Source organism: Beta vulgaris, chromosome 1, assembly GCF_026745355.1.
Source record: "Beta vulgaris subsp. vulgaris cultivar EL10 chromosome 1, EL10.2, whole genome shotgun sequence".
Lineage (NCBI taxonomy): Eukaryota > Viridiplantae > Streptophyta > Magnoliopsida > Caryophyllales > Amaranthaceae > Beta > Beta vulgaris.
In genome coordinates, this window is record NC_079202.1 from 37,701,597 (window position 1) to 37,725,591 (window position 23,995).

The window sequence follows — 23,995 nt, forward strand, 5'->3', positions numbered from 1 at the left end:
TAAAGATTACTAGTTGTGCTTTGTACCTTTGCATGGAAGCATTAAGTCTAGTCTTGAATTTGTACATCCATTTGTAGAAAATATATGTTGAACTTTGTTAGGCTTTTCGCACTAACTCCAGAGTCTCATTCTGGTGCAGAGCTTGAATTTATTTTTCCTTGTTGTTTCTCCAATTTTTTTAAGCTACCTCATTACAACTGTTTGACTCGTTTACATCCTCAACCATTTGGTTTTGGATTTCTCTTTCTCTACCTATATGACTCGCGTAATTCTGGATGAGGTTTTTATTCAAAATCTTCAATTTGACTTAGGCTTCCATCTTTAGGATAATTATGGTATTATCTTATCTAACATGGGATTTTTTTTATGGAAGTTGTGATATCTCAATCTCTAGACCACCATATTGACTAGGCTGATGTAATATCTCGCACCAAAATACTTTCTTAAATAAGTACATCTATAATAGCGGAAACTCTAAACTTGGGTGAACTACTACTTGGATCCTCCTTAAGCCTAAGCTTAAGAAAATGAGCATCTTACCACATAAATTATTAAAATTTACTTACAAAAGAACCATCTCAAACTTCATAATTGCAAATATTACAAACCCAAAATACACCATGGTTTTTCAAATATTGTCTACCATGTTGACAACAACAAACAATATAAGTCTTCAAAAGAGCATCTGACATCCGTGCATAAATATTAACAGTCACTTGCAAAACGATAATCAACTACCCCCACTGAGACAAGTTCAAAGAACAAAGCACAAGTCAGCAAAACTGAGTACACAAGTAGAATTTTAGTAAAATATAATACGCAATACATCAAGTACTCGCATCCTCGCTGCTACCTTACTACGTACCGTTATAGTTCTCTCTATTTGTTCAATATTGATATCAATTATTATCATTTTATCCTTATAGAGAAAGTGAGCATGACTAGAGAGGGGTCACCACAACTGACTATCTCTAAACCATCACTACTACAAAAAAAGGCCTAGGAAACCGGTTGAAAATGACCTAGGAAACCGGACTATAACACATCTCCATCTGACAGGTGTCCTAGGCTAAGAGACCGGTTATAATGCCTGGTTTCCTTGTTTATTTAGGAGACCAGTTGACAGGTAAAAACAGTCTCTTAGATAAGTATATATATAATATATAAAGAGGTTAGGAGACCATTTAACATTAAAAACCGGTCTCCTTGCCTTACCCTTTGAAACCATTTATTGACCACAACCGGTTTCTTAGGTTTAGTAAAATATTACAATACATACATTATCCTGTATTTGCGGCTCTTCGTATATACGCTTTTTTTCTTCTAATAAAACAATTTATTTTTTATTTTTTTTTTTTGTCAGGTTTGTATAACAATTTATCAATAGCCACAACAATATTATTAAATATAAATTCTTGCTCGCTTTATTCATCATATCAAAAAAATATTTGCTACATTTAATTTATATACAAAATCAATTTTATTCAAAATATCAATTTCTTCTAATAATGTCTTAAAATAAAATTTCTATAATCTAATGCTAGCTACTAAAACTAAAATTCTAAAATAATTAAATAATATATACAATTCAAACTTGACTGTCGTCTTCAATCTCCATCGTCTTGTGTTTGATTGTTTAAATAATTTAGCATAGCCAGCTAGGATCATCCTCTGACCACAATACACTCTCCATGTTCTCCTGATTTCAGTGCTTTTGGTTCTCCTAATCGTTGATCATGCATCAATGGAGTTCGCAGCTCATCTCCAACATCATCAGTAGCTTCTGCATCCCTTGATCTCACTGAGACACTATCAATATCCAGTTCATCATTCAAGTCAGCCTCAAGAGCAAAATATCTTCGAGGTGTGAATTATCTTCAGCCTCGAGAAACATGACAGGGCCATGGCTTGCTTCGTGACTGAAAAGGTAGCAGATATGATGCCTGACTGGCAATAACAGCAGCGAGTGTAACAATCACAAAGACTGGCCAGAAAAGTCCTTCTACATGGCAAGAAACAATGGAATTGTCAGCAAAAAGCCCATATGATCCAAGAAGATAGTGTAGTAACTTCATCAATTTCAAGGGTTACCTGGTACGTTGCTTGGCCCATGTAAGCTAACACAAGGCAGGGGAACACAACACAAGTGAATTCCATCTGCAAATCATCATATATCAAAGATAAGCAGTAGTAGTAATAGAAATTTGGAAGAGTTTCACTCCATGCAACTGAGGAAGACCTGCCTGAATGAATCATACAGAGAAGTGACCTAGATCAGCAAATATTGCTTCAGCTCCTGCGATCACACAGCTCGAACAAATTACAATGTTAACATAGGTAGTTAACATAACGTCATAAACTTTTTGAAAAGTAATTCAGCATTCTGAAAAAGAAACGGCATTTCTTTAGGCTTTCAAACACAACTTGTTAGAAATTTTTCTCTGAATTAAAACAACTTAATCTGGTTAACAAAGAACCAAGGGGATTACTTGCAGCAGGCAAAACAATAGGAAATGTATCATACTAATTATGCAGCAGTGATCGATTGAAGGAATGATGGTACAAAGAACGACAACAATTTGACTTATTAAAGAAGTCAAGTAGAAATGATATCTGTTGCTAACTTCATGGCAATCACAACCAAAAATACTATTTAAATTACCTGTGATGCACAAAACACAGCCACCAAGACCTGACCATGCTTGGATACCATTCTTCCTAAAGAAAAGGTAGATATAAGATGGATTGAGGGCCCTTAATACTGTAACATCATATCTGTTTTTGACTATACCGCCAGTTCTCAAGGCACCTCGAGTCAAGAACACCAACATTCAGTCCTTTCTCCTGAAATTTCTTTCCTTTCTCTAAATAACTTGGTAAGTGTGACATGTACCTGATAGCCAATCCCTATTTCTACAGGCTTTCAAATCCGTAAGAAGCTCAAGTCTCAGCTTCCAACTGCCCTCTGCAAAAGCAAAATCAATAAACTTAGGAGTAGAAGTAACAATCTATGTTTGATTAAATGGTAATTTTAAGACTGTAATTTAGAATTACACAAAAAAATAGTATAATATAGAAGAGTATAGCCAACACTAAACAATCATTAGTCCTTGGAATCAGCTATACTAAGCGAATTAAGTGGTAAGCACCTTTTCAAGAGTCACAGCATAAAGATGCTTTCAGCACATGTAAACCTTTAAGCCAAACCACAATTACAATTCATCTATCAGCTAAGCCTCTACAGACATCCAGCTAAAAAACTGAAGCAGCTTATGGCAGCGCTTAATTTTATAAAACAACTTGTCAACATTACCTCAACAACATACTCACCAGCCTTCTTTCATTACTCAACTGAAACCAAAATATATCCTCTCTCCTTTCCTAACACTCGAAGCCATAAAATCATCCGTGATTAGTGTAACAACAAGAGTTGGAAATGTACAATTCTAAATTCCAAATCAGGAGCCAATACTCGATAGTACAATTACTCGAAACTTTCCTTGTTACTCATCTCAATCCCTTCATACATCTACAACAGTACAACACCACAGAACCAAAATCTCGCCATGATATAACATTATAAATGCCAAAAATATTACATCTTTAAGATCATTGACCAAATCATAATTATATTACTAAAGACTAACAAAACGTTAAGTGGATTTGGTAATACCATACCTGAAAGTAAACATATCCCCCACCAATACAAATGCAAAGACAAAAACAAAGATGGCCTTAAAGCATAGAAAATGTGTGGTCCATTTTAAACGATAGTAAATAATAGAAAGCAACTTTTATATTTTGAAAAATTAACAGTACTGTTGTTGATTACAACTAGTACAAAATGACAAAGATCTCTCCGCCCCTAACCTCCCCCTACTTCCTAAAATCCACAACAATTTGTAAAGTGCTAGGGATTAATAAATATAAAATTAATAAATAAAGGTGAACGGCTAAAAGAAAAAGATAATCTGAAAAGTGTAGCTAAAAACTACTTACTCGCATATATCCTGCCATTTTTTCAGGAACAAAAAATAACGCCTAAATTTTCCAGTATAATATCATTGTTAGGATATCCTAACAGTAATTCAGCATCAACACTTTGACAATAAACATCGAGAAAAGTGAAAACAGATTCATAGCTAGAGATCTGTTGGTCAGCTTGTTCGCGATTTGGAATCATATTGACATTGGCATACCTGCTTATAAGTGAATATAGTGCCAATGTCCCTCCTGCAGCCAATAATTGCCAATCATTTGTAGACATGAAATAACTATTGACAAAACAAACAAGTCAGAAAGAAAGTTGGAAAATCTCGTACCTTCACCATTGTCATTAGCTTTAAGCACTACAAATACATATTTCGCTAAGGGTACAAGAGTTATTGTATACAGTATAACAGACAATGCCACCAGAACATCGATTTCTGATGTTATAGGCACCTTGCTAAACACGTCAGTGAAGACATATAGAGGGCTCGTACCCACATCACCATACACCACACCAGGAGTTTGGAATGCCAAGGCGAGAGTGTGCCATGTAGAGAACTCCTGTACAATGGATTAAAATGTATTCAATAACACAACCAATAGATTAAAATAGTTGCCAAAAGTTTGCTCACTGGTAAACAAATCCCATATTAGGATTCATCAATCCATGTTTATAACTTCAAAAAAGAAGTGATACTGAATCAAAATTTATAGATCCTCCATTGCAAAATAACAGTTCCCAATTTAAGCTACTAATGGTCAAACATACTGACATATGGCTAGTGTTACCTAATGCGCTAAATCTACAAACTCCAATCAAAGAAATACAAATTAGCACATAAAAGTGGTATAGTTTGGTCTGTAGAACAAAACTCAGTAGCGAATTGTATCCCTCTATCCATTCTTGTACAATGAACTAGGTAAGTCTTGAAATGAAACAAGGATCCAGTTCTAGATTAACTCATTAAAACATGATTTAGGTCCAACTTAACCAAACTAACAAGGGTAATTAAACTTGTGCTTAAACAAACTAACAAGGGAAACAAAGAGGTGCGGGTGTACCTCTGCTCACAAGAGCAGCGAAGAACAGAGCAACGAACACAGACGGCTAAGAAGGGTTTCGAAGCTTCGACGGCGACTGAGCACAGACGTGGATGAAAACAACGCGGGGAGGTGGCGCCGAGCACCGCACCACATCAGCGCGAGTGAAGAGAGAGCAAAGCAGGGACGACGATACTGCAACCATCCACAAAAACCAACAACAGCAGTAGCATCAGGTGGCTACTCAATGACAGAAGAGAAGTAGCTCCGGCGAAAGAAGCGGCGAAAAGCATCAATAACAGCAGCGACGAAACAACAACAGCATCACGAAGGAGAGAGAGACGACGCTGCGCAGTACAACACCGGCGAGGAGAGGCGAGCCTCCGGTGACAAAAACAAAACTCCGGTGAGGGAGGCACAACAAGCGAAGGAGGGAGAATTGGTGGGGTTCCACAGTTTGAGTGTCGGTTTTGGGGTTGTGGTTTTCACGGGGAGAGAGAAAGGTTTAAGGGGGGGTGTTTTTGGTTTATAAAGGGTGGGTTGATTTGGGTTATACAAATATGAAATCTAACTTAAAGAATTAGTTCCCACTTTAGGTAAATTTTGTTCAATTTTTTAAAATTAGAACCCAAAATATATTTTATAATAAAATCATATTAATAAATAATATGAAAAATGATACATAATACTAGTAGTGGTGGTTTTTTTTATTGTATTTGTTATTTCAAAAAGAAAAAAAAATTAAAAGTAAATAAAATTAATATATAAATATACTACACAACTATACTAGTATTAGGTTGAAATATATTAAATTTAAAAATTAAAATATTTTAAAGAAACCGGTTCAAGTTAGAAGTAGTGTATCTTACAACAACAACAATATATACATATCATAGTGTATTATGTTGAAAAAAAATTAAATTAAAAAAATAAAATATTTCAAGGAAACCGGTTTTACTTGAAAGCGGTCTCTTATTTCACAACAACTTTTTTAGTTAGTCAAATAGTTAAACTTAAGAGACTGGTTTTAGATAATCAATGGTTTCCTATATTTAAGAAATGGGTTAGTAACCTCAACCGGTCTCCTATAGGTAGTCTCTTTGGCCATTTTTGTAGTAGTGCATGGGGTGTCGTCACCCTCTTATTTATCATATGCTTGCAAGACTTTCTAGACATATACCTATCAGCTACAAGACACCACCTAGCTATGAGACACCACGCTTGCCTGCAATTGTTGTTCATCGTCGTTCGTGTAACACCCAAACAATTCTCTATATTCCAAAATACCTTTTTCATATAAAACTTATGGAATTATCAAAGTATTATCGCCCGTGTGATAACGTATCGGCTTATTCATAATTTTGCAGCGGAAATAATAAGTAATTTTGAAAACATAAATAACTTAACCAAGTGCTTTAGTGTTCGACACAAACGAGACCAACGACCTTTTCCTCCATAACGGTAAATATATTAGTCACATTCTGGCCTTTATCTTTCTCACTTTTACTATCTTTACGATCCCACTTCAGGTGGGAATATGAGTTCTTGAAATGACCTCCACGACCTCTACCATATCCACTAAATCCACGTCCACGTCCACGACCACGGCCATGCCATGGGCCATGACCACTATTGTTGGCATGGTCTTTATCATTATGAGATGTCAAATTTGCTTCATGGAATGGAGTAGAGCCAGTTGGACGTGATTCATGATTTTTCATTAATAACTCGTTATTTTGTTCAGCCATCAGAAGACAAGATATAAGTTTAGAATATTTCTCAAAACATTTTTCTCGATATTGTGCCTTCAGGACGACATTAGTTGTCTTGTAATCTTAAATGCAACCAATCATAACGAGCTTTTGGTAATATCACAGTTTTCTAATGGGCATACAATTCCTATAAATTGATCCAAAGGATTTGTGGGTCTTTAACAGTCAAATATTCAGTTTTAAGACCTTCACGGAGGTGATGGCGAAGAAATATCATTGCCTTGGTCTTATTGATTAGCTGATTATATTGCATATTTTTACCCCTATATTTTAGTTATTTGAATATATTTTATATCTATATATGGGTTTTTCGGATGACTTTCATCATTGCGTACTTATTCTATTTAGTTATTATTTTAAGTGAAAGTATTGGGTCAGACCGTCTGACGTATTGTTGTCAGACGGGCTGAGCCCAATACATCTTTTCTCTGCTTCACTTTTTAGGTCACCAGTTTAAAGGCACCAAAGGGACACTTTGTGGTGTATGTAGGAAACAAAATGACAAGGTATATTTTGCCTACATACTTCTTACGAAGCGCGATTTTTCAACAGTTGTGTAGAGAATGCTGCAGATGAGTATGGGTTTGATTGCCAAGAGATACTTGTTCTTCCCTGTGATGAGTATATTCGGCTCATCATCTTCATGAAATTCTTAATGAAGATAAGACTTGGAAGATTTTCATGAAATTCTTAAGTTCTTTCATAAATCCTATTTTTCATGAAATTCTTAATCTCAGTCTCCATTCTTTATTGATCTAACAAAGAAGAAAAAAATCAGCTAAGAGGAATGAAGAAGAAGGAGAAAGTGAGAGAAAGCAGAGGTTAGTGTTTTGTTTTTCAGTTGGACTTAGTTTTGTTTCAGTTGGACTTTGTTTTGTTTCAGTTGGACTTTGTTTTCTTTCAGTTGGACTTTGTTTTCTTTCAGTTGGACTTTGTTTTCTTTCAGTTAGACTTTGTTTCGTAATATGTATACCAACTGAAACAAATAATGGACCAACTGAAACAAAAAATGGACCAACTGAAAGAAAATTAAGAGTACCTGAAAAAAAATTAAGACTACCTGAAAAAAATTAAGACTACCTGAAAAAAATTAAGACTAACTGAAAAAAATTGGAACCACCTGAAAATAATGGACTTTGTTTTCTTTCAATTGGACTTTGTTTTCTTTTAGTTGGACTTTGTTTTGTTTCAGTTGGACTTTGTTTCGTAATATGTATACCAACTGAAATAAATAATGGACCAACTGAAACAAAAAATGGACCAACTGAAAGAAATAATGGGCCAACTGAAAGAAATAATGGACTAACTGAAAAAAAATGAAGACTACCTGAAAAAAAATGAAGACTACCTGAAAAAAAATTAAGACTAACTGAAAAAAATTCGAACCACCTGAAAGTCGTCCGACCAAAGATTATGGTCGGATGAGTCCGACAAAATACGTTATGTTATTTTTATCACCTATTGAGCTTAATTAGTCTTTTATCTTATGATAGGTATTCAGTTTGCGAGATAAGAGAGTGCGAACCCAAATAACAAGCAACCTAAGTAAAAGATTATACAAGAAAAGAAGAGAAGCCCATCAAAATGAAAAGAAAAATAAAAGGAAGCCCAATGCTTCCACAATAACGCAACAAACAAAAGAAAGAGAAAAAATGGGAGTAAACTCACCCCAGCTTCCCAGTTTCACGAGCAAAACCAAAGAAAGTGGAATACTTTCTTTTCCAAGTCAACACAATTCAGAGCAAGAATCTCCAATATACGAAGGCAAACAGAGATCATATCTTTTCACTACAAGTAATTTCCAAAAATTTGATAAATGGGGTTTTGTTCAATTGGGTATAAAAATCTCTTAATTTCTACAAGTTGGGGGGGGGATAAGAAATAGTTTAGGTTTAGTTTTTAATTCAGTCTTTGTAGTGAATCAATCCGTCGATGACAGCGACGACTATCGACTACACTTGGTCTGATTTTCTTTTTGTTCTTTGTTACCAATTCAATTTCAAGATATCTGGTAATTTCATTCCGTTCTTCAATTAACCGCAATTTTCTTTACAGTATTAAAAGTCAATCTGTTCAATTTTGTTAGTTCTTTGTTTGCCGACAATTTTATTATTTGATTTAGATATTTTGCCGTCGAATGAATTTTGTCTTTCGTTGATTTAATTAGGCGTTGATGCTCAATCCACCATTCACTTTGTCCATATCAACTCTTCATCATCCACTATGTGTTTGGTCCAGGAAGTTGCTTTCTCATATCTTAATCTAGTATTAGTTAAGGTTGTCTTATTTTGTCACTAGTTGCATATGCACGCGATGCGTGCGTCGATAATGGTATATACAAATGGACATGTTTTTTTTTTTATCTAAAATTCTTTTGGTAGTGATGTAAATTATTGTGGTTTCTTTGTAAATGCTATTTCTTTGTAAATTAAAGGTGAATGATTTTTAACTGTTCAATAATGTCATCCAAAAATTTGGTTGATGATTTAATAATTTCTTTTCAGCGACTTTAGTATAGTTCTTTAACAATTATAAATGTTAGTAAACCATATTGTTTGAACTTTGTAAATATGAAATATTATGTTATCACGATATAATACTAACTTGTTTGGTTGAAGTTTCTAATGATTTCGTGAATTTATTGTGTCAATCTAGTTTGTCAAGCTATTAATGGCATTACATATTCTATTTTTGACCTACTCATATGACAAGTTTCATTGATTTATCATTTTTTCAATTTTTTATAAAAAGAAAAACATTGTTTTAAATTATTAGAGGGTGTCTAGTCACTTCAAAAGAGGACACCACACCTCCTCACTTGGCTTATATAATAGAGATATTTTCATGGGTTCTGTTTTTTTTGTGATGATGTTAGTTATTTTTTTCCATATTATTGCCGCTGCTTCTCATTACAGTGGATTCAAATAATTGTATTGTTAGTTTCCTTAGTCTTTCTTGTAGTTTATTTTTAGTTTTAATCTTAGTTTAATTAATTTGCCTTATTGAACTTTCTTGCTTTATTTTCGATTTCTTGCTGGTAGTAATAATAGTTGAATCTAATTGACTAAGTTCATATAATCCAGTGGGTAATTTAACATAGTATTGACATCCGTGTGGGTTTGACCCGTATTTGTTAGTTGTGCTATATCGTACACCGTGCACTTGCGGTACTAGTTTTTATTCATACACTTATCTTGACTTTTTTTTTTTTTTTGACAATGGGTAAAACAACTAAATAACCGAGAGAACTCAATTAGCTTTTCCTAGCTTTAATAGCTAGGTTATGTGCTAAGTTGACTTCTTCTCTTTTTACTTTCTTACAGCAAACGAAGTTGAAACTATTAGCTAGTCGCCTAATGTCTTTGATGATGTTGTCTATATCCTTATTTGTTTCTCTTGGGTTCTTGAGAGCTTGAATTATCTCTCGATTGTCTGTTTTGATGATTAGTTCTGAGCAACGCCACTGCATGTCCGAAAGAGCTTTCATAACTGCGTAGGCTTCCGTTTGGACTGGAGAGGTAGCAAAAATTTTCCCTACAAATTCTTCTCTTGGGTCATTGTTTAAGTTTTTCCAGGCTATAGCTGCTTGCCACTGATTAGACTTTGCGTTCTTCTTCCAAGCTCCATCAACCACCAGTGATTGAACGTTTATCGATCTTTTTTGGCCCACTTCCCAATCAGGCTCTTTGTTGTTTGCTTCAACGTTTTCCTCTAAACGAGAATCTCTTTGTGACCTTCTGTTCTTCGCTCTCATGATGTTTTCTTTGGTAATCTCCATGATCCTTTTAGGATTTGTGGAGCTATCTTTGAAGATGACTTCATTTCTGTGAAGCCAGATTCCCCAGAGGGTAGAAATGAATTCAATTTCCATAATATCTCTGTTCTCCTTTTTCCTTTTTCTGAAGAGGTTGAGGAAGTTTTTGATCCATTCTGGTATCAAAAGATGAGTACCCTGGTTTGCTGTAATACCCATAGAGGATCTCCAGATTCTTTGGGTTATTTCGCAATCCCTAAAGAGATGGGTCATAGTTTCGTCTTGCATGTTGCACAAGCAGTAGATAGGGTTAACTTCTCTGATCTTCCTTTTGATTAAATTATCTGTTGTTGGCAAAGCATGATTGAGTATCTTCCATAAGAAGAGTTTCCATTTCGGAAAAATATCCATTTTCCAAAATTGCTTCCAGAAGATTGTTTTTTCGCTCGAACTCTAAGCTTTGCTTTGTAAGAACCAATATCCTGTCTTTACTGAAAAGTGGCCTGATTTTATTAGGCTCCAACCTATCCTATCTTCCTCTTCTTCCCTTGGGATATAAGTAGCCAGGATTTCTTTAGCTTCCTTTGCTCGATACAAGGACCAAACTGTTGAAGCCTTCCATGTTCTATCTGTGTTGATCAAGTCAGCAATCATTGTGAAGTTTTCTCTTAGCGGGTGATTGGCTGGAATCTTAGGCTTGATGTTAATACTCGGGTGCCATCTTTCATTATCAATTCTGATTTTTTCCCCATTTCCCGGCCTTTGGAATAGGCCTTCTTTGAAAGAGATGCTAGCTTTGAAAAGGCTACCAAAGGCGTAAGAGCAGCTTTTCGGTTTCATTCCTTCCATTGCCATTTCTACCGGGTCTTTTTTGTATTTCGCGACGTAGATTTGTCTGATGAGGGAATCCTTATTATTGTGTATTCTCCATGCTTGATTGAACAGAAGGGATTTATTTACATACTCTATATTCCTGAAGCTCAACCCTCCGTTGTGTTTGTGATTTTCCAAGAGTTCTCTCTTCCTCCAGTAAATTGGTGTTTTATCGAGAGAAGAGGCCCACCAGTATTTTAAAAGAATGAAAGAGATACTTTTTGAGGTTTTCTTTGGTAGGAGGTAAATTCAGATTATATTTGCAGCAAGAGAGGCTAAGATGGTGTTAATGAGGATTAGTTTACCTGTTTGAGAGAGAGTGGAGAATTTCCAAGTCAGAATCTTGTTTACGATTTTGGTGGTGATACTATTGAACTGAGACGTAGTTCTTCCATCCACTTCCATTGGACATCCCAGATACTCCCCTATCCTCTCTTTGTTCTTAACTCCTAGAGGTTTTCTCATGATCTTTAAAAACTTTCTAGGGGTATTAGGGCTGAAAATAACATGAGATTTGTCGAAGTTTATGGTTTCTCCAGATTTTTCACAGAAAGTAGCCAGAACTCTTTTGATGGCCCAGCAATTCTTAGGGTTGGCTTTGAAGAAGAAAAGGGCATCATCCGCAAAGAAAAGGTGCGAGATTATAGGAGCATTTCTGGCTATCTTAAGACCCTCTAACTCTTTTAAACATTGCATTTGTATGAGATTTCTAGACAAGACTTCCATACAAAGGATGAAGATGTATGAGGAGAGAGGGTCGCCTTGCCTAAGACCTGCATTGGGAGTAAAGAAAGGGGAGGGTTCTCCATTTACTAATACTGAGTATGACACTGTTGTTATCATGTTGCTTTATTTCTAAGGATGAAAATGGGTGATGGATGATCCATCACCCGCTTAACCCGGTATTTTAAATGGATGAAAACCCGAATTTAAATGGATGGAAAGTGGGTGGTGGGTGAGAATTTTTTCATCCGTCACCCGATCCATCACCCGTTTAACATCCAACTCATTACCCAATTATTAAATTTTACGTGTAAATTACTTGTATTGTATGTGTTTGATATAATTTTTTATATTATGTCACTAATTTCTTTTAAAAATATACTAAATATCATCACCGGTTTAGCACCCGACCCACCCGTTTTACCCGATGGATGACGGATGGATGGATGCGGGTGGAGTAAACAATTGTGGGTGTTGGATGCGGGTGATGTTCCACCCGCCCCGAATCCGATCCATTTCCATCCCTATTTATTTCCCTCTTTAATTGTTTCACCAAGTCCTTTGGCATCTAGTTGTAATTCAGCATATAACACTCATAATAAATAGTTCTTTCCAGTAATATCAAGGGCAACAAATTCAATTTTTGCAAGGTTTGACATAATTTACTGTATAATAAAACTCATACATAATAATGCACGGGAGTATTTATTGCTATATAACTTATTTAAAGGAAGTCACATAACAACATTGACTTAACTTCCCGTATAACATAAAATCATAAAGTACGAGTGGTTAAGAACAAAAAGTACAAATGAAGTTTCCAAATCAATTTATATGTTTGCAAACAATTTCTTGTAAACTACATTTGTTGTACTTGTACGCAAATCGTGTTCTTTATCAAACGAAAGGATCTTGAGACCTTTTTTGCTCGTAACTCTGGAAACAACAACATAAAATTGTCCATCGTTGAAAACAGGTCTCTGGAGATACATGCCTACATGAGACAGAGATTGTCCTTGACTTTTATTTCTAGTCATACAACCCAAACCATTAAAGGAAATCGTCGTCTCTGAAATCTAATAGGAAATTTAATGGAATCACAGGGTTAGTGAATTCTTCAGATAAATACTTTTTCTCCAACCTTGCTTCCGGAAATAACAGTAGCTTCAATAACACGATTGCCTAATTGATTGAAAACTAATCTTGTGACATTACATTATCTAGATGTTTGATCAATATTCCTTAGAATCATAACTGGCACACCAAAATTTAATCGTATGCTATGATTCGGGACCTCTCAGCATCTTATTATATTAAGGAATTAAGTGAAGTATCTTTCATGTACTCCGAAATTGCCTTCTTCTTTTCTTATAGCATCCGAACTCAAATATAATTTCTCTTCACCAGGAATGGTAGATATAACATGATCATTGACTATCTGCACTATCTCATTTGTTGGCGCCAAACTAGCTCTTTCTTGGAAGTATTTAGATTCTCAAATATGTGCTTGTGGTTTGGGTATGTGCTATCAATAATTGCTGAAATTGGATCTGCCCCAGGATCCATAAGGATATATTTTGCAACCTCAATTACGGCTTCACCATCATTAGGACCCCCAACTTTTCCATCTCTTATGCTTAGTGTCCAATCTGAGAATTTGCGTAATTCAACAATAGCAAATTTCGAAGAACCTGCTTGTAGTCTCATATTGCGAGTTAGTCTTAAGACCTTACATGAACCCCACAAGTAAGAAGAAATAATGGTCATGAACACGATATCTTGCCTCGTTCCCTTTGTTACAACTGGTAATATCTGCCTGAGATCACCAACAAATACCAGGGCTTTATCACCAAAAGGTCGATGCAAGTTAGCCCTATCAACCGACTCATAATGTCCTTCAAACTACTATCAAGTGCTTCAAAACAATTTTTATGCATCATGGGTGCTTCATCCGAAATGATAAGTTTTGTCTTAAGAAGAAGAGCATCCAAATCAAACCGTGGGCGAATACTAGCGCAAGTTGAATTCTCAGTTACATTCAAAGGGATACCAAATCTCGAATGAGTTGTTCTCCCTCATGGAGAGAGGAAAGAAGCAATTCCACTCGAAACTATCAGCAATACAATTTCTCCCATCTTCCTTATCGTAGCACAAGATGTCTTCCATACATATGTTTTACCCGTCCCTCCATAGCCGTAAATAAAAAGACGCCTCCTTCTTGACTCGACACAGCATCCATTACTTCTCGATAAATCCTCAACTACTCATCAGTTAAACCTTTATACAATTTGTCGTGTTCCAAGGTCATTTCTCTATGTCATACAAAAGCTCATTTGCTATGAGCTGTTTTGTCCTTCAAACATGATTTGTTCATCTGGAAAAAAGCATTTTACTGAATCTACGTAAGCTGCTACCATTACTTTGGAACATGGTTTCAATGTCCGCGAATGTAAAAGCTTCAATTTGATCATCGGTAAGATGATCACTAGTAGAATAAATGCTTATTGTTGCGGTCATTAAGTGGCTTATTGCGGCAGTTCTGGCCGCGCAACAATTAAAGGGGCGGCAATAGGTAATTAATATATTGCTGCGATTTTAAACCGCAATAATATTTGAACATATTGCTGCGATTTCTAGGTAAAACCGCAGCAATATAATTATTCTTTATTAAAAACGTATAACATATTGCTGCGGTTTTTGCTAAAAACCGCAGCAATAGCTTGGCCTATTGCTGCCGTTGTTGCCCAAAACCGCAGCAATAGGTCCAGGTACAGGTAAAAAAAATTTTTTTTTTGCATTTCGCAATTAAATTTGAAAGATTAAAACCATGCAACTAACCTAACAATACAAAAGATCAATTTAATCCAGGAGAATGGGTGGCTGGGTGGAAGGTTCGTGATGCAACAAAGGAAGATTTTCAAAGATTTGCAGATGCACAATTTCAAGTGCATGGTCGCGCATCGTTTGGTTGGGCTTACTGGACTTTCAAGAATGTTAAAAATCACTGAAGTCTCTAGTGGATGATTCAAAATGGTTACATCACACTAAACAAGTAGACCATAAACTATTGACCAGAAATCAGACTGCAGTTTATCAAATTCAATGAAAAATAATTACAAAAAAAATCCTAATACAAAATCTACATACAGATTAAAAAACGAAAAAAAAGACAAAAAAGGAAACGAAAAATAAAAAGGAAAAAAAGATATGTTCTCGTTTCTCGTGAAAACCCGTTGCGAGGATGGAGAACGACAAACGGTGAAGATGGAGCGTCAGTCGAAACCCGTTGATCGAAACATACTGGTCTATTCTCGAAGTGAACGACGAACGGTGGAGAGTGAGCAACTGTCGTCGAGGCGAGTGCCGAGTCGGTGCGAAGATGGAGATTAGCCTTAGGGCACCAGCGAGGTTGAAAATCTAGAATCGAGGATGCCGAATCCGGAACCCTCACAAATCAGAAACGACGACTTAAATTCCACCCCTAAATTCGTGGATTTCATCGGAATACAGAGAGTGGGAGGAGAGAGAAACGACGTCGTGAAGCACGGTTAAGAGTGGGAGAGTGAGAGGAGAGAGAAACGGCGCCGGTGGAGGTTGGGGAGGAGAGGAAAGTTGAGAGAGAGGAAGGGAGATGAGAGAGAAGAGAAGTGGAGAGGAAGGGAGATGAGAGGTTGGGAGTTGGGACTCAACGAAAGTGAAGAGGGAGGAAGGGAGATGTAAAGAGGAAGGAGAGATAGACAACAGCGCCCATTAAGTATTAAGAAAATGCTAATGACCCTAATGATGCGGTTTTGAGAAGGAACCGCAGCAATATGTTCGGTCTAATAGTCAAAAGATTTTCAAAAAAATTCGTTAAAACCATATTGCTGCGGTTTTCGGCCGAAATCGCAGCAATATGGTTATTTTATATATATATATATATATTTTTTTTACGTGATATATTTGCGTATGGGTAAAACCGCATCAATAAGCCATTATTCTACTAGTGATGGAGACTGTGAATACATAAATTAGATGGAGGTAGTAATACATATTTAGTGTACACATTGTTTAAAAATATCTTATTATTTATATAACAATGTTATCAAAGTGGTTTACTGTTATTTTTTGGAAAAATTGTTTTTAATAAGTCAACCTTTGCTTGATCTTCTTAAAATAAGTCAATCTCTTAATCACCATAGAATAAGTTAACCTTGTAGTTACTTATGCTATAAATGAGTTAATGATGTTGAAATCATGATACGTGTCACATTTAATAGGATGACATTGTGATTTAACTCGTTTATAGTAAAAGTAGATACAAGGTTAATTTATTCGTAGTTAATCGAAAAGTTGACTTATTTTAAGAAAAACGTGCAAATTAAAGGTTAACTTATTAAAAATAAATTTTCCTTATTTTTTTGAAAAGCACGCTGCTTGTATAGAATGTCATCAGATAGTAACCGCCAAGTTTTCCACCAAATATCCTTTGGCTTCGACAAACTCCCAGATAACATAAATGGAGAACAAATGTATTAGGTAGCGCCTTGATTCGCTAAAACTTGCTTATGTGATTGCGTAAACGTATTCCTTATCATCTTTAAGTAACCCACTTGTGTAGCAAGCTTCGTTGAATAGATACACTACACCATCAACTGTTCTAATATCTTCGTAGCATGTTACGCCTTTTACAAAATTGAGCAAAGTTCTAAGATTGAAATTTTCTCCAAATCCTGGTGTGATGTGGTATATTTTAGACCCGGTATTTTTTTAGGTGGACCCATGCAAAATGCCCGGGAATTTTTTTGTCCAATAAGAACTTTATATTCCAACATTAATGAATACACAAAATATTTCATATTGCGTCAAAAGTTGATAAACTATAAGATAATAAATTGAATAATTAACCTCCATGCTATTTACCGCCTGTATCTACCATATATTGCCAGAATTTAAATGGTATTTTTTTTATTCTTTCTCCCTCCTCTAGTACTTTTTCCTCCATTATCCCCACCACCATCCCCAGCACCACCACCCCTCCCTTGCAACCCCGCCGCACCCCCACCCCAGCCCTCACCAACAACCCTCACCTTTCAACCCATTCGTCTGCCCCTTTCCCTCTACCTCGCTCCCCACCTCATTTGCCCCTCCTCCCTTTCCTCTCCTTCGTCCTTGTCCCCCCCCCCCACCACACAGCCCCAAGCCCTACTTCGCATCCCCCACACAACTTGCAACCTAGCCCCCTAACCCCCTCCCCGCTTGCGCTTCCCCCGGCAGCCCCTCCCCTCGCCTCCTTCCCTCACGTTTCCCCTTGTAGACACCTCCCCCACACAATCCCCCACCCTTTAATATGTTATGATACTTAATTGCATTAGAACATGATGTGATGATATATATATAACTACTGAAATAAATTAAACAAATACTTCCTCTGCTTCAAAATAGTTGCACCGTTTGCTTTTTTACGTTTGCTAAGACGCTTTTTTGAACGTTAATATCTATAATTGCGTATAAGTCAAAATTATAAAAATTTGATATTTAAAATCCTCGTATTGAGACGAATTTAACAAGATCCCACTTGACTATGTTTTTTTATTATATAATGATAAGAGAAGGCTTGTTGAAGTTGGTTCATGAATAGTGACCAAATGCCAAATGGTGCAACTATTTTGAAACGGAGGAAGTATGAATGAAAGTTAAAAGATTATATGCGTTTATGAATTAGTTGATGTCTTAATGATTTGCTTTAGTGGTTTTAAAGTTTGTTACTGACTTGCGAGGTAATTTCATTTTGGAAATTTACACTCGTACAGGTTGCACGCAAAATTCATTTTTCTTATTTTTTTTAAAAACTATCGAAGATGTACTTAATTATATTGGTTGTTTTAAGTTCTTGATGCTATTAAGTCTAAACTCTAAAATTATAGATATAATTAATGCAGAATAAGGAAACTCATAGACTGCTATATGAAAACGTTGAGGTTTTTCGACACCAGACGACCAAATGAATAGATTTTGGACATCATATGTGAATTTGTACTCTGACAATAGTTTAATTCAAAATTGCCCTTTGGCATAGTAATATTATTGCTTATTTCTAACCATCAATATATTCCATTATTAATTTCAAATGACCATTTTTGAAATTAAAAATGTTAGTTTTTATTTGTACAGACAGTTGTAGCAAAAAAAAAACAAATTAAAGTTAATGAACCATTTTTTCAAGATAAAATAAAACAAACTACCTATTTTTCAGTTAACTAAACCAAATTATCATTCATGTAAAACCTAATTTCAAGATTAAACTAAATACATATTGTAGGCATGTTTTTCTTTCGCCTACGCGGGATGACCGCGTATTAGATTTGACTACCCCATTGTAAATGTTTATTGTATTCAAAACGTTTTCAAATAACCAACAATAGGATGAATTATAAAACTAATTGGATATTGGGAAATTTCAAGGACAAAATAGGGACTTATCCAAGTATATTTTCCTGTATAGACTCTGTAGATGGTCAAAACGAATCATAGATTGATTTTGGGGTGAGGGTACAACACAGTCAGGAACCATGTTGCACATTGCTAGCCTCTACTAAATATCGATTCATGTCAATGTTTATGCAAAAGAATAACCAAATAATGTTTTAAGCACCCTAAAAATAATTAATCTAGTTTGGTTCTAGAAACGCATAAAAGACTATTAGGTTATTATGCAGTCAAATTACAGGGAGCCTAGTAGGTTGTCCAAATTAATCTAATTAATGTTAGAATTATTTTTTAGGTCTTTGATTAGCAAAAATAACATGCGTGTGATGAAAGCCATAAAGCAGGACAATCATATAATATGCATAGAATGACCAGGCAGACATATAATAATAACTAAAAATAAGAAAAAAGTTTAGAATATATGTAGAACGATTTTTATATTAAAGATCTACATCAGGAAAGAAAACAGCTAGTAACTTCAATTTAAAAATAAACAATTTATTTAAAGACCCTCAGGATTATATCGTGGCTTGGTTCTGCGAGATTGACAACCTTCGGGACGAGCAATCCTGAAAAAGATTGACAACCCAGTTAAAAGCTTACATGTGGCACGAGTTTTGAAAAAGATAAAGAAGAAACTCCGCGTCTCATGCAGAATCCTGCGCTTGACGCAAGACTCTAAATGAGTTAGAAATCCACGTGTTAGGTGCAGATTAGTGCACCTTGCACAGGTGGGCAGAGCTGCGCCTCATGCACAGACATGCGCCAGGTAGAAGGCCCTGCTCCCGGCGTAGGTTGGTGCGCTAGACGCACCAGCCTGGCTCCTGACGTGCCTTTGCCAAAAACCCGTTGTCAAACATTTCTTTTATCCTTTAATCTGAAGACCTAATTTTACGGGATAAAACCTTATTTTAACTATAAAAAGTATCTTTTAAAAATATTCATTTATTAAAATAAATCAATTAATTATTGTTAAACAAAAGATTGGAATTTCAAAGTATTGGGCTCAAAATACAATTAATTATCATGAATTAGGGCTTTAAAAAAGGAATTTCTTTTCGAAATGGTTTTGAATGGCTTTTCAGACTGCTCTACCCTTGTGTCAGACCAATTAAGACCATGATATGTTTCATCATCGGATCCTTAAATGGGGAGACACGATTATGTGTCTACACTTACTGCCTTTTTTATAGCTTAAATAAGTTTACATTGTAATTGACAATGTCAAATACAATTTTTTTTAATGTTACTTCGGTCATATAATTAACTTTTAAAAAATATAATAAAGAAATCTATATAAAATAATATGTTCATGTGGAGAATTTTGTATGTAGCATTTATATAATGTTTGCAAATATATTGATTTATATGCAAATATATGGCATAAAATATAATTACAAATACCTTGATTTATATGCTTATAGTTTAAAAAAATTAGCATTCAAGAGTATTTGTGAAGCATATCTAGATTATATTAACCCTAAATTTGAATAACAACACCGTGAATAATTCGGTATAAGTCTAATATTATTCTCCATATGAATAATAATGTTGTTATTAGAAAACGATGTCTAGAGAGAGAATCTCCTCCTTCTCTATGGAATCCTAAAATTTTACTGTTCCATTGATTGTGTCCTCAAAGAAATCTGGAGCTATGGCAAAAGGGCATAAGAAGGGGAATGGTAGACATAAGGCTAAAATTCCGATTCAGGTGGTGAAAAAACATCAAACAATTGATGCAAACAAACAAAAAAATGTGAATGAAATTAAAGATGTTGCTGCGTTGAGTTGGACTTCAGAGGAGGAGAAATTGTATGAAGCTTCTGCTGCATCAGCCGATATTAATGCTTCGACTATGGATCGTGCTGAATTTGAAGCGGTGAAAAGTCAAATTGCGAATTGGATTGAATCAATTAGAACTCCATTGAGAAAATCCATGGTAATATGAATAAGACGAATCCATCCCCCCACCCAATGGAACAATTGGCGAGGAATGCTGGTAATCCCCAAACCTGGAGACAAAATTTATTTGAAAGAATTCTTGAGGAAGGTCTTGATATTTCTAGTGCTGTTAATGGTGAAAATAGTAGTGATAAGGACAATGTTTTGACTATTGCCTCTGATGACATTAAGGAAAAGGTGGAATACTAGGAATCGGCTATGGTGTGTTATGTTCTAGGTATTAAACCTCCTTACAAGATTATTAATGGATTTATTAGGTGTATGTAGGAGAAATATGACATATATAGAATTACAATGGGTGTTAGGGGCATTTTTGTGGTTAGATTTCGAAGTAAGGAGGGAAAACAAAAGGCCATGGATGTTGGACCTTTAATGTTTGATCGGAAACTTGTGATTATGAAAAGTTGGGTAGCTGATATTGATTTACATGTTGAAGAGGTTAAAATTGTTCCTACTTGGGTGAAGCTACCTTGCTTGCCTTTGAAGTATTGGGGCAAGGGCACACTGAATAAGATTGTGAGTTTGATCGGAAAGCCAATAAGAACTGAGAGAGAAACTGCTCAAAAGGATATCATTGAATATGCTCGTGTCTTAGTTGAGGTTTCTATTGAGAAGAAATTTCCTAAGGAAATCTCATTTATGAATGAAAATGGTGTTCTTATAAAGCAACAGGTGATCTTTGAGTGTAAGCCTATTATTTGTGGAGATTGTGGCGGGATAGGGCATACACAAGAAGAATGCAGACGTAACAAGTATGAGGTGGCTATTAGGAAGATCAAACCGAAACAGGTGTGGGTTGCTAAGGAAGTAGCGAAACATGTTGCTTCAGTTCAAATTCCTGCTGTTATAGAGGGTAATATGACTGATTAGGAGACAGAGGTGGTTGTTATTCAAATATCTCATCAGCAGTGTAAGAGTGTGGTATCAGGGTTGGAAAAGGACCCTTTTCAGGGTACCATGGAAGCTGCACCTCCAATATTCAATGTACCTGGAGGTAGAGAGGAGGTCATTCCTCCTAATGGATAAGCTTGGTTTCTGGAATGTTAGGGGTCTAAATAGTCCTTTAAAACATGGAGATATTAAATGGTGTTTTAATCATTATAATATTGCACTATTTAGACTCCCAGAAAGAAGGGTGAAACCTTTGAATTTTCAAAAGGTTTTCCCTAAGATATGCAATGGGTGGTACGTTGTTACTAATTAGTCTCATCATCAAGGGGCTAGGATATGGATTGTCTGGCTGGTTAATGTTTTTTCTATGAAAATATGGGGATCTTCTATGCAACATATACACTGTATTGTGGAGCATAGGCCTACTAGGAAGAGTTTTGCTCTTACAGTGGTCTATGGTTCAAATGAAGTAGATGAAAGAAAGAATCTATGGAAGGATCTATATGATATTAGTGGTAGTATCACAGGTGCTTGGGTGGTGTTAGGAGATTTTAACGATGTACTTAACATTGGTGAATGAATAGGCTCATCTATTACTTTGGAAGAGGTGACAGATTTTAGGCAATGCTTGAGGAATAGTTGCCTGCAAGAGATGGAGACTTATGGTCCAAGATTTACTTGGTCAAACAAACAGGAGGGCAAAAACAGGGTTTTCTCTAAAATGGATAGGGTATTTTGTAATTAGAAATGGTTGGACATGGTTCCAGATTGTTGTGCTTCTTTCCTGCCAGAAGGAATTTATGATCATTGTTCGTGCTTAATCAAGATTGAACAAGATGTGGTGAGACACAACATACCATTCAAGTTCTGCAATATGTGGACTCTCTCTGAAGATTTTATATGATTGTGCAGCAGGCTTGGCAGTGTAATGTAGTGGGTGTGCCTATGTTTAGAGTTATTAAGAGACTGAAAGCTTTGAAAAAGGGGAGTTAAGGAAGTAGAATAAAAACCAATTTTCAGATATTGAAAATGAAGCTAGCTTAGCTTTGACTAGGCCTGTGGCTATTCAGCAGCAGATTTATTTGAATCCTATGGATGTAGATTTGCATATTCAAGAATCTAAAGCTAAAGAAGAGTATTCTAAGCTAAATAAGGCTAGAATGTGTTTTCTGCACCAAAAAGTTAAACAAGGTTGGATAAAAGGAGGGGATGAAATTTCATCATATTTCTATGCCTGGTTAAAGAAGAGGAGGTCCCATAATCATGTCTACAAAATTAAAAATCTTGCTGGTGTTTGGCAAGATACTGCTCATGGAATTGAGACTGCATTCATGGAATTTTATACAGATCTTCTTGGGACTAATTATAATACACATGCTCATGTTAGCAAGAGGGTGGTTGTTGAAGGCCCTTTGGTGTCTGAAAGTCAACAAAGGGAGTTGTGTATTATGTTCACAGGGGAAGATGTAAAAGCTGCTATGTTTGATATAGATGAAAATAAGTCAGGTGGGCCAGATGGATACTCTAGTGCGTTTTTAAAAAAAACATGGGTTTATATTAGAGGTGATATCATTGATGCAGTGTTGAATTTTTTTCAGACAAGGAAGTTGTTAAAACAGATCAATGCTACTACCCTGTGTCTGGTGCCTAAAGTAGATCAGCCTGAAAGTGTCACACGATTCAGGCCCATTGCCTGCTGCAATGTGTTATATAAAATAATTTCTAAGATGCCATGCTCCGGACTTAAGATGGTTTTTACAAGCATCATCAATCCAGTACAAATTGCCTTTGTTTCTAACAGACAGATCATGCACAACATTCTCGTCTGTCAAGATCTTTTAAAGCATTATAAAAGGAAGAACTCCCTCCTAGATGTATAATGAAAATTGACTTAAGGAAAGCGTATGATTCCTTAAGTTGAAAATTTATTAAGGAACTTATGGTGGCTATGTAGTTTCCTGAACAATTCATTAATTGGGTCATGGTGTGCATCTTTTTCCCCTCTTATTCTTTAAGCTTCAATGGAGGTATGTCTGGTTTTTTTCAGGGGAAAAAAGGCCTCAAGCAAGGGGATCCCATTTCCTTTCAGCTGCTTGTGATAGCTATGGATTACTTCTCAAGGATTCCGGCAATTATGAGAAAGAGAGAAGACTTCAACTATCACTATAGATGCAATCACCTAAAGCTAAATCATCTAATTTTTGCAGATGATCTAATGCTTTTCTGTAAAGGTGAAGTGAATTTTGTTGTTCTCATGGTCAAAGCATTGAAAGCTTATTCAGAAGTTTCTAGTTTATTTGCAAACAAAAAGCCAATGGACCTTTATATTATGGCAAAAGATTAAAGGAGTTCGGGCTATTACATCATTTATGTATTTTTGAGTCGTTTCATCATTTATGTATTTTTGGGTCTTTTATATTTATCAATGTTAAAAATATTGTACATGTTTCTTTCCTTTCAAGGTGGATCGAAGGTGTAGATTTGGCGGGTGGTGGGGCGAGAAAATGGGGATTAGGCAGGT

At 35.7% G+C, this 23,995-nt stretch overlaps 1 protein-coding gene and 3 long non-coding RNA genes across 4 annotated transcripts; 1 reads left to right on the plus strand and 3 right to left on the minus strand.

The window, feature by feature from the left end:
- Window positions 1–1,335: 1,335 nt before the first annotated feature.
- On the minus strand, window positions 1,336–2,237 carry LOC130592173 (uncharacterized). Its single transcript, XR_008970387.1, has 2 exons — window positions 2,092–2,237; window positions 1,336–2,002 (listed from the first exon to the last, which is right to left on the minus strand). It is a non-coding gene; the product is annotated as an uncharacterized LOC130592173 (long non-coding RNA).
- A 278-nt stretch (window positions 2,238–2,515) lies between these two features.
- On the minus strand, window positions 2,516–4,539 carry LOC125492813 (uncharacterized). The gene is made up of 3 exons (XR_008970389.1): window positions 4,323–4,539; window positions 4,200–4,233; window positions 2,516–2,965 (listed from the first exon to the last, which is right to left on the minus strand). It is a non-coding gene; the product is annotated as an uncharacterized LOC125492813 (long non-coding RNA).
- A 3,618-nt stretch (window positions 4,540–8,157) lies between these two features.
- Window positions 8,158–9,296, plus strand: LOC125497360 (uncharacterized). Its single transcript, XR_007273985.2, has 2 exons — window positions 8,158–8,814; window positions 8,971–9,296. It is a non-coding gene; the product is annotated as an uncharacterized LOC125497360 (long non-coding RNA).
- Window positions 9,297–10,056: 760 nt separating this feature from the next.
- Window positions 10,057–10,968, minus strand: LOC125492811 (uncharacterized). The gene has a single exon (XM_048635534.1). It carries the CDS (start codon window positions 10,966–10,968, stop codon window positions 10,057–10,059), a length of 912 nt encoding a protein of 303 aa, XP_048491491.1.
- Between the last annotated feature and the right edge of the window lie 13,027 nt (window positions 10,969–23,995).

Bases quoted from the DNA above. Each gene is read 5' to 3' on its own strand.
- LOC125492811 (XM_048635534.1), bottom strand. From the start codon at position 10,968: ATGGATATTTTTCCGAAATGGAAACTCTTCTTATGGAAGATACTCAAT.